General features: G+C 46.7%; 1 protein-coding gene across 2 annotated transcripts in view; it reads left to right on the forward strand.

Moving 5' to 3' along the window:
• ENDOU (endonuclease, poly(U) specific) overlaps nt 1-1,756 on the forward strand; it is a 37,641-nt gene extending 35,885 nt beyond the window's left edge. For both annotated transcript variants that reach the window (XM_053369782.1, XM_053369776.1), the window contains one exon: nt 864-1,756. In XM_053369782.1, coding sequence (XP_053225757.1) covers nt 864-978 — 115 coding nt within the window. In that variant the 3' untranslated portion in view covers nt 979-1,756. The remainder of the gene's footprint in view (nt 1-863) is intronic.
• The last annotated feature ends 9,116 nt before the right edge of the window (nt 1,757-10,872 follow it).

Raw genomic sequence — 10,872 nt, forward strand, 5'->3', positions numbered from 1 at the left:
GACTCTTAATCTCAGGGTTGTGGGTTCAAGACTCACGTTGGGTGAAAGATTCCTGCATTGCAGGGGGTAGGACTAGAGGACTCTCGTGGTCCCTTCCAACTCTACAGTGCTATTATTCTTCCTCTTCCTGCACTCCTTACCACCAACCACATTTTATTACAGTTTAAACCCCTTAATTAGACATTAAAAAGGTAAAGGTAAAGGTACCCCTGCCCGTACGGGCCAGTCTTGACATTAGGACTGTGCAAATACCCCAATTCATTTCAAGGCCCAAATCAGTTCCTAATTGGATCAGGGCCTAATTAGGATCACTGATCAAAGTCTGAACTGCATTGGGGTCCTTTGCACAGCTGTACTAATTGTATCTGTGGCAGATAAAATTTGAGAGAGAGGACAAGGCAGGTGGCTCAGGAACAGTATTTTATTTCATAAAATGTATATGCCGCTTGATTGTAAAAAATAGAGAAAGGAAAAGAAAAGCCTCAAAGTGGTGTGGAACAGGTTCACCCAAACACAGTAAGTTGACTTACTGTTTGTAGATGTTTCAGCTGTCTTATGACTGGTTCTGCTCATGTTCAGGTCACACAGTCCAGGACAATCCGTGTCTTGGAAATATGTTGAGTTGTGATCTGGATATTTTTTTGTAAGGCTGATGATTCCACATGCACCAGTCTATCAGAAAGGGAAAGGGAAAGTGAAAGGGAAAGGGAAAGGAGTGTGTTGGTGGCAATGCAAAGCTGACTTGAATAAGAACTAGTTTTCTCCCAGTGTGGAACTTCTGATTGGAACTGTGGTCTGGTTCAAAAGAAAGAGCTGAAGGTTTGAGTAGCAAGATTATTAAATGCCAATCTTCTGTTCTTCAGGTGTCAACTGAAAATTGGGGGCCACGACCTGGGGATTCAGACTTATACCTGGGATAAATCCACCTATGGAAATGGGAAAAAGTACATAGCCACAGCTTATGTGGTTTCCCCATGATGCTACAAGATCCTGAGTATGAAAACATCCTGAATGGCCAGATGCAGCCTGCATGATACAACCACATTTGTCTGGGAGCTGCTCTACATAGCCTTTCATCTTTTGATTGTACATTTTTGTCTGTTTGTTTGCCTAAGTCATATGGAGTGTCCAACAGGTCTTCTGACTGGAACTCATCTGTGACAGTGAGCACCATTCATGCTCCAAGTAATACTCTGCTAGAAGTGACTCCACATTTTGCCTAAAGCACAGTCCAAGGTGGATTCACAAAAAACACCTGGAGAATGTAAATGGAAAGTGAAACAATCATCATCAACAACAACTGGGGGAAAACAAACTTTTCTATCCCACCAATGTAAGAACATAAGAGGAGCCTTACCGGAGGTCCATCTCATCCAGCCTCCTGTTCTCACAGTTGCCAACCAGATGCCCATGGAAAGCCCACAAGGAGGACATGCACTGGGGTACCCTCCACATTTTTGATCCCCAGCAACTGGTATTTAAAGGCATGCCACTTCAGACACTGAAGGCAGTACACCACCACCATCTCTAGGAAACACTGGTAGTCGTATCCTTCTATCTAAGGCAAAATTTGGTATAAAAAGGAGGTTCCTACCCCCAAGAAATTTCACAGGCAGCCAAACTAGAGTCAAGAATGCTAGCAACATTTCTCAGCAAGGGTGGGTCCAGGGTTGATGGTGTCCTCCAGGCAAATAGTACTCTAGTGAGCCCCCTGATCTGTCACTGGGTCCTCGAAGGCTGATCTAGCTCTTGTGGCAACACTGAGCAGCTTAGGGTGGTTAAGTATCCTCCTTTAAAGACAATATTTGAAAGGTTGACAGAAGACATTCCACTATTTGAAGGAGGTTGTCTGGTCCAATAACCCTAAAAAGGGTGAGTAGGACCTTGAAGGTGACGATCAATAGTTACTACCTGGAGAGTGAACCAAACAGGCAGACACACAGGTCCCCTGGTCACAGCCTTTCCTATTATGGTGTGATGTATTGTATTTTTGTTAGTTCTTTCCAAAATTACAACTTTACATATAAACAACTGCCTGCAAATTTCGTGGTCTTCCTTTCCTGGTGATGCATAAATTACCCCCTTAGGGTTGCTGGGTGTAATCATGTATTAAATTTTCCGCAGTGCTCCGGAGGAGAGTGGGGAACCTCCAAACACACAGGCTGAATTAGGCCCATCAGGCCTCCCCATTAGGATATTTTGGCCAAGCCACATCCTCCTGCCCTAGACATCAGGTGTGAGGCAGTTAAAGATGCAGCAGGGCCAAAGGGGTTTTGCTTCCAAAGTGTCACACTTTGAGCAAGCCCTGGCATCCAGCTCCACACCCTGCCCCCCCAAGCACTGTATCTATTTTATTTTATTTTTATTCTGTCATTGCCACCAAAATTGACTAGTTTGGACCTCTTCCCCCCGATAAATGGGTCATACTGGGGGTTAGTCACCTCTGGCCTAAGGAGTCAAGTACCTTCTGATCCATCTTGCCTGCCCAGAAGTGTTCCATCAGAAAGGCATCCCTTTCAAATCATCACTGGCAAATCAAAATGTGAGCACTTTAGAGATGTAGTCATTGCCTGTTTGATTTGACTTTGGTAGGTATCAAATCTGAGATCTCAAACTCTCCCAATTACCCAATATTAAATGCCACAGCATGTTAACTAACAAAAAGCTGTCACATCTTAAATGAAGAAATCAGATATAATATCAAATACTCCCATTACATACCCTTAAGCTGAAAATATCCAAACTTGTGAGCATTGCAGTCCGTCAGCAAGCTGTTTGTTCTCTGGAGATAGCCTTAATGAAAGCAGGCTGACCTGCAGCCACTTGGGGGCGCTTGAGGCACACTGTCTCCTGCTATGGACCTTGGCTGAAGGACTCCACATTCAAGGTGTTCTGTCTCCACGAGCAAAATGCCTGACAAGTTTGATGGGTGTAGAAAGGCAAAGGTGTGGGAAGTTCCTTTCTCACAGTCCCGCTCTCAGCCCTGGTTCCTGAATTCAGCTCCTTTGCTGTCCGCTCTCCCCACCATCACTGAGGCAATTGCCCATGGCCAGGAAAAGAGAGCATGTGGCACTTCAGAACTTGCTGGACTGTCACCCCTGATCATTGGCCATGCTGGCTAGGGCTGATGGGAGATGGAGTCCAACAACATCTGGAGAGCCATGGTTTCAGTAGGAGAGGAGTCACACTTCCTGCCATTTGCTCTCTCCAACACCCCTCAAGTCCTGAGTCCCAAAGACAACGATGTTGTCCATCAATTCCTGTCATACTGGACTCCTTCTCATTGCCTGAGATCCCATTTCTATTCCATGTGGTAGCTAGTGTCTAGTGGGACCTGTGGGGGAGAATGCACCAGTCTTTCACCCAACGTGGACCAAGTGGCAAAGCCATTTTTCCAAACCCAGCCCTGCCTGCTGTCTTCCCAAACTGCTTGACTCCTTATTTCAATGCTCCCCCATACTGTGGGTAACCATGTGTACAACATTACAGAGGACAGTCCACTCTCTCAAGGCATCCTTTTTTTAAGGGATGGAGAACATCTGTGGCCTTACAGATGTTGCGGGACTCCCAGCTCCCATCAACTCCCATCACCATTGTCAATGGTCAGGGATGATGATTGGAGATGTAACTCCAACAATATTATGGAGGCTGCAGGTCCCCCAAATCTGCTTTGTTTGAAGGGTTGTGCAGTCCATGTCCAGATTAAGATGAAGAACCTTAATGTGAGGGTAAATGGGAGCAGGAGGGGCCTTGAAGCCAGCAATTAACATTTAGAACTTGGGCAGCAGATGGACCAAGCCCACAGGTTGCCTGGTCACAGTCTTCCCCACTATGCCGAGATGTGCTGCATTTCTATTGAAGTTACACTAATATTTTTCTAAATCTGCATCTGTATTAGGAGATGGACTTTTTCTGCAACATAATGTCCTCTTTTGATGCATTCTTTTCCTTTTTTGCCAGAATGTAAGTAGCCACACGCCCAGTCCATTGACCAATGGGGGCAATGGGAGAACTAAGCTGCCCTCCATGTGCACAGCTGAGTCCATCTAGCTTCTTGGCTGTGCTGCTATGTCAAGGCTGTCACAGTCAGGCTAATCTCAGAGTTAGAGTTACAAACACACCAGAGCCAGCAAGACTATTCTTGCTCAGGCATGGTCTCCCAGTGCAAACAAGGAAGCTTGTCCAAGAGAGCCCAATGGCCAGCCTGGATGGACAGGACCAATGAAACACCTCTGAGTACTTGACTGCCAGGTAGATGCTCCAATCAGGTTGCTCAGCCAAGGGGCAACTTTACAGAGAGCCAAAAGTTCCTGGTTCCAACACTGGCATTTCCTGACCTGCTAAGATAGTGTGACAGAATGTTATGAGAGAAAGAGAAAGAGAGAGAATCACAAGGAAGGGATTTTATACATCTGTTTCTATAACCCTATAAAGGAGAAGAAACCAGGGCTTTGTTTCAGCCAGAACTTGCTGGAACTCAGTTTTAGCACCTCTCAGGTGGGTGCCATTGCCATTATAAGAGAACAAGGGAGGCGTTCATGGTGAGTTCCAGCACCTCTTTTTCTAAAAGAACAGCACTGTGCACAACCCTTATTTTTGCAGGGAGAAGGGAGCAGGCAGGAATAAAGCATTCTGTCTCTAATGGCTCTTGGCCAGATATGAAATAGGACTAAAACTTGGAGGAAAGTGGATGGACACCTCCTCCCTCTGTCCAATGACTGGAAACAGGAGGTCTCCAACCCTGTGTTGGAGATAGATGTTTATGGTGAGTTGATCCCAGCAGATAGATTTTCTGAAGGCAAATGGTCTCTAGTGTATTCCACCATGCCCATGAACCAGGCTACCAGTCTTCACATGAAATTGGTTTGAACCTAATTTGTCTGCACTAAGCTGTTACTTTAAACCACAGTTTCCCTGAGTTCAGATGTAATAGGAAATCGTAGTTCGTTTAAAGATTTCAGTGTCCTCCCATCACATGCAGAGGGGAGAAAGTGGGAGTGCACAAATTCAAGATTCATTGCAGCTCACCCCCCATGGCTTAGCATCACAACTGAACTTGATCACCGCATTCAATGGGAGCTTACCTCCAAATAAATGCACAACAGTCTGTATGATGAAGCGAGGAAGGGAAGGAGGCAGGGGAGGGCCGGCGGGAAAAAAAAAACCAGTCTGTATGATCCCTTGAATGGCAGAACCCATTGTAGCTGGAGGCTAGCCACCACACTGAACCTCCAGTTGCTGTTAAGTTATGAAACTCTTTCCTCCATGTTAATACATGCTAATCATGCCAGAGGATTGGTGCAGACCCAGTGATCTGCAACAGCATTCTTGAGACCTGTTGCTCAGGGTGACAAACCCATCTACCAGTCCAAAGTGTTGCCAGCTCTGCATCAGCTCTTTTGCCTGTTGCCCCTTCCTCAGCCAGTGTGAGAAGGAGCAGGAGTTTCAGGAGCAGCGGCAGCAGCAGCAACCCCAGGTCCCAGGGTGGAGATGCAGCTTGAACAGGGGCCTAGTGAACGCTGAGCTTCAAGCGGGAGCCGCTGGGAGCTGGGACATCCGTGGCCTGACAGATGGCTCAGCTGCAACAGTTTCTGAGCAAAGGGGCGGGCCTCCCTCCACCATCTGCCAGGGGGTCACAGGTGACACCCAAACATTGTGGTGGGTGGGGTGGGGGATGGAGGAGAGAAGTTGCAGACAAGAGAGAGAGAGAGAGAGAGAGAGAGAGAGAGAGAGAGAGAGAGAGAGAGAGATGCCAGGGCTTGATTTATAGAAATGCATTTGCTTATTGAAGCCTATGGCTGGCTCCACAGGGCTTCAGCAAGAGAGTTTGTTTATTCCAAGTGACTCTGCAGCCAGTTTACAGCTGTGGCCTGCATAGGCTTCCCTAGTGGAGTGAGAAGGGGAGGGCCATGGACCCCCCCCCCGGCCAACAGCACTTGAACTGGCCAAAAGGGACACAGCACACCACACATAGCACAGTTGGCCAGTTTTTATTTGGAATGCTCCCCACTGCTGTTTACCTTGTGGGATTTGGCCTCTGCTGAACATCTCTATCTAATTGGAACCTCAATTTATTCAAGGTTGGGGGCTTCCCAGTGCAGTGAAAGGACCAAGGAGTAGCTTGTTTGTGCTGTTGTACCTCTTAGAAGCTGACTGGGTGGCTTAAGAAAGGACCTGCTGCTGCCAAAATTCATTTTAAAGAACTATTTTTAAATGTTATTTATTTTTAAATCAAAATCAAATGTATTTTTAAATCAAAATCAAATGTAGTTCCAGATAATAAAAAGACATGCTCAAAGAAATCTGGCCATTTTATTGAAACCTACCATTCTTTCAGTAAATCCACTGAACATTAGTTGTAGACTAGGGAATTTTCAGTGTTGTCTCAAGCAATCTCATCTATATATCTATATCTACATATCATCTATATCTATGTAACAGGTGCTTTCTTATGATGTTATAATCCTTTATGTGCTTAACCCTATCTCATAATCTCATCAGTTCCTGAAATACCACCTTTTTTGCACCAAGGTCATATATGTGTACTTGAAAATGACTTTACATTTGTGCAGGTGTAAGGTTACCATTCCCAATTCAGTGTGACACTGGATAAAAAAGTTGTTCATAGAATCTATGGTGTGATGTGCCCATGAGCCAAAATGTATGTGTAGAACATAAGATGAGAAGAGCCTGCAGGATCAGTCCAGTTACCCATCTAGTTCTAGTCCAGGTTCTTGATCTCACAGAGGCCAACAAGATGCCAATGGGAGTCCTGAAAGCATGACCTGAGCGCAAGAGAGGTCTCACCACTTACAATTTCCAGCATCTGGCATTCAGAGGCACACTTGAGCCATTCAGGGGCAATATCTAAGGACTGAGTTCATAGCAGGTGCAGGACTGCTCCATTTGAGAAATAAGCAAATGATGGGAATGTGGCTGGATTCAGGCCAATAATGGACCTAGCAATAGAATTATTCTCTGCGTCTTGAGGATTTATTAATTCAGGCAAATTCCTTCATCCTGGGTATTCAGTGCTGATTTATCACAGTTATATATCAACTGAACTGAACTTCCACTAATTGAATACCGTATTTTTGTCCCACAGGACGCCCCGTCCCATAGGACGCACCTAGTTTTTTGGGGAGGAAATAAAGGAAAATTCCCCCCCTTTATTTCCCTCCCCAAACCAGGTCGGGGAACAGTGGTATGGCGGCGCTCCACCTCCCCGCTGTCCCCCGAGCTTGTGGGGCTGGCCGATGTCTGCCCGAAGCGTGGGGCGCTCTGCTTCAGCACGCCCCGCGCTCCGTGCAGCAGGCTGCTATCCGCAGCCTAGGGAGCCACACTGCGGATGTCTGCCCAGCGCGCGGGGCGCTCTGCTTCAGGACGCTCCGCGCACCGGGCGGCAGGCTGCTATCCGCAGCGTGGCTCCCTAGGCTGCGGATAGCAGCCTGCTGCACAGAGCGCGGGGCGTGCTGAAGCAGAGCGCCCCGCGCTTCGGGCAGACATCGGCCAGCCCCACAAACTCCCACGGGCTCCCCAGGCTTGCAGATAGCTTCCTGAAGCCTGGAGAGCGAGAGGGGTCGGTGCGCACCGACCCCTCTCGCTCTCCAAGCTTCAGCGAAAGCCTGTATTCGCCCCTTAGGACGCACACAGATTTCCCCTTCATTTTTGGAGGGGGAAAAGTGCGTCCTATAGGGCGAAAAATACGGTAATAATTAATAATAATAAATTTTATTTATACCCTGCCCTCCCTGGCCAGCACCGGGCTCAGGGCAGCTAACATCAGAATATATAATACATTAAAAACATGGGATCAAACAATCAGTTAAAATACAGCTTAAAATCCAATTAAGGTCAGAATTTCAGTCCTGATAGTGTCTTCAAACTTTTACAATGATTATTAATGTAGTCAATAAATTTACTCCAGTCTCTCTGGAATTTTGTGTCCTCCTGGTTCCTGACTCTGCAAGTCAGTTTTGCCAGTTCAGCATAGTCCACCATTTTCTTCTGCCATTCCGCAATCGTTGGTATACCCTGTAATTTCCACTTTTCGGCTAATAAAGTTCTTGCGGCAACTCTGGCATACAAAAATTGTCTTTGGTCTGCTTTCACAATTTCTTCCCCCATCAACCCAAGCAGAAATGCTTCCGGGTTTTTTGGGAAAGTATATTTGAACATCTTTTAAAGTTAATTATATATCAGCTCCCAAAAACGTCTTATTTTGTCACATGTCCACCACATATGATAAAAATCTCCATCCATCTCTTTACATTTCCAACACATTCTATTATTCATTCTATAGATTTTAGCCAATTTTACCGGTGTCAAATACCATCTGCACATCATTTTCATTACATTTTCTTTTAATGTCACACAAGCTCTAAATTTTAAATTTTCATTCCACAGTTTTAACCATGCATCATATTCAATATTATACCCAAAATCTATTGCCCAGATCTCCAAGGTGTTATCATTTGTGGACCATAAGGTCCTCCATGGGGCATATGAGGAGAAGCGGTCCCATAAGTACGAGGGTCCTAGACCGTATAGGGTTTTAAAGGTTAAAACCGGCACCTTAAACCTGATCCTGTACTGCACAGTGTAGCTGGTATAACACTGAATGAATGTGATCCAGTGATGAATAGGCAGTGGGAAAAGGCTCTTCTTAGCAGATCTGTATCTGAAAGCCATCAAAGAAAAGTTGCTGTGAGCCTTCCTTTGGCAGGGAGTTTCTGCCGGAAAGGAATTCTGCAAGCATCAAAGCCCTGCTTTGTGTTGTCACCTGCCATCCCTCAAATCGTTGTCAGCCTTGGAGCAGGGCTTCATTGGATCATCTTAGCATCTGGGCTGAATAAGAGAGCCTGGTGCGCTACAGCCTCCAGTTGGGCTGGCAAGCCCATGGGGAAGGGCTGTGGAGCTCAGGGCCGGAGCACCTGCTTTGCATGCAGAAGGCCCCATGTTAAATCCCCAGCATCTTCAGGTAGGGCTAGGAATAACCCCTGTGCAAAACCCTCAAGAGATGCTGCTGGTCAGTTTAGACAAGAGTGAGCCAGGTGGGGCAATGGTCTGGTTCAGGGTAAGAGAGTTTTCTATGTTCCACACCAGCAGATGAGCTCAACAGTCTCCCCCCCCCCCGCCCCATCACCCAGCAATCTCTATGGCAAACATCCTTATTTTCCCCTGACAAATGTTGGAGATTTTATGGCTGTTTCAGGTGTTTTTTCCTTTGCCAATTTCTTTGGGCCTCGGCCTGAAGATTATAGTATTATACAGATCCTTTCCAAACTTTTCATGTTGGTGACGCACTTTTTAGACATGCATCATCTCACAACACAATAATTCAGTTTTACTAGCAAACTAGAGGTTAAACTAGCCCCTTTCCAGTGTAGGGAGTGTTCATGCGACACACCTACACACTGCAGCCGACATACTAATGTGTCACGACACACAGTTTGGAAAGCTCTGTTTTACAGTGTTGCCTGAGAGCAGGAGAGAAAAAGCTCAGCTCTGTCTTATCTTTCACTCTGATTTTCCATTCATCTACTAGGTGTTAACATATTCTGGGCTGAAGGAGAGAGAGAGAAAGAGAGAGAGAGAGAGAGAGAGAGAGAGAGAGAGAGAGAGAGAGAGAGAGAGAGAAGGCCTTGGGGAAATCCAATTCAGTGGTGGGTGTTGGAATACAAAACAAAACTTCGGTGTAACAAAGGCCTGTGCAACGGCCTGGGAAGAAAGGGAGGTACAGAGGCCGGCGAGCCGATTGTCAGACATCTGTTGACAACGGAGAGCTGGAGAGATGACGTGGGGCTCCCCCAGGCCTGCATCTGACAGGGGGAGCATTATATCTCAGAGGGGCTGCCAGAGCCTCGAGCCCCACCTGAGCACAGCAAAGTCAGGGAATTTAAGATGGTGACGCCAGCCCCTCCCACCAGGGCCCCGTGGGGTCCCCTTTTCGTTTTGTTCGGTTAATGACTGTGCAAGGGAGCATCTGGGTGACGGTTGGCCAGTGGTCCCTGTGGGTCCCTCCCCGCTCAAGCTCCAAAACAGCAGAAGGGGCTGCTAATGAGACAATGGCTCAGCGCAAGAGAAGCAATTCTCCTCAAGTTATTTCATCTGAGAGGCACCTTCACCACCTTTGCGCTTCCTTAAGTGGCCCTCCTGATGCTGGTGCCATCCCCAGGAGAGGGAGTTGTCATAGCTGAAAGGTGCCTTAAGGCAGACAGTCTCCTAATTTGTTGCAGGGAGCCTCTCTAAATCAATATTTTTTTATAAAAAAGAAAAACCATTAAAATCCCTTAAGTGTAGCTTAGGGCATCCCCATGAGGCATTTCTACAAAGCGGTTGCTTGAAGCTATGGATTCTGCATGCCATTAAAGGATGACGGACTGTCAGTTTTCTGCTGTTATATGTCCACAGTGTAGGACAGGGGTATTCATTACAGTGCCTTCTAGATATGATTAGCCTACAATTCCCATCACCTCTGGGGCTGATGGGAGTTGGAGTCCAATAGCATCTGCATGGCACCTGCTTGGCTACTGCAAGAGGTCCCCATTTTGATTGCCTTTGGCCACAGAAAAGCTTGGGGTGACCCAAAAGCCTCTCTCTTCTGTGGGTTGATGTGCTGAGGCATGGCGCATTCTCTTATAACAGTTTGATCTGAGCTGCTGCAAATCAGGAGATTCCCACTCCCACAACAGTATAGGACCTGTCTGACTTTTGGCTGTTCTATATCTTCCTGCATCTGCGATGTTTGTCAGGTATTCAGCATCCCAAGGATGGAGACTCATGGGCCATAGCATGGGAACTGGTGGACATGTCATAGAATGTAGCCTAGCCTGTTCTTTAACTGAGCAGGACCCAGGGAGGTAGCCCAAC

This window comes from Podarcis raffonei, chromosome 2 (genome assembly GCF_027172205.1).
Source record: "Podarcis raffonei isolate rPodRaf1 chromosome 2, rPodRaf1.pri, whole genome shotgun sequence".
NCBI classification, from domain to species: Eukaryota; Metazoa; Chordata; class Lepidosauria; order Squamata; family Lacertidae; genus Podarcis; species Podarcis raffonei.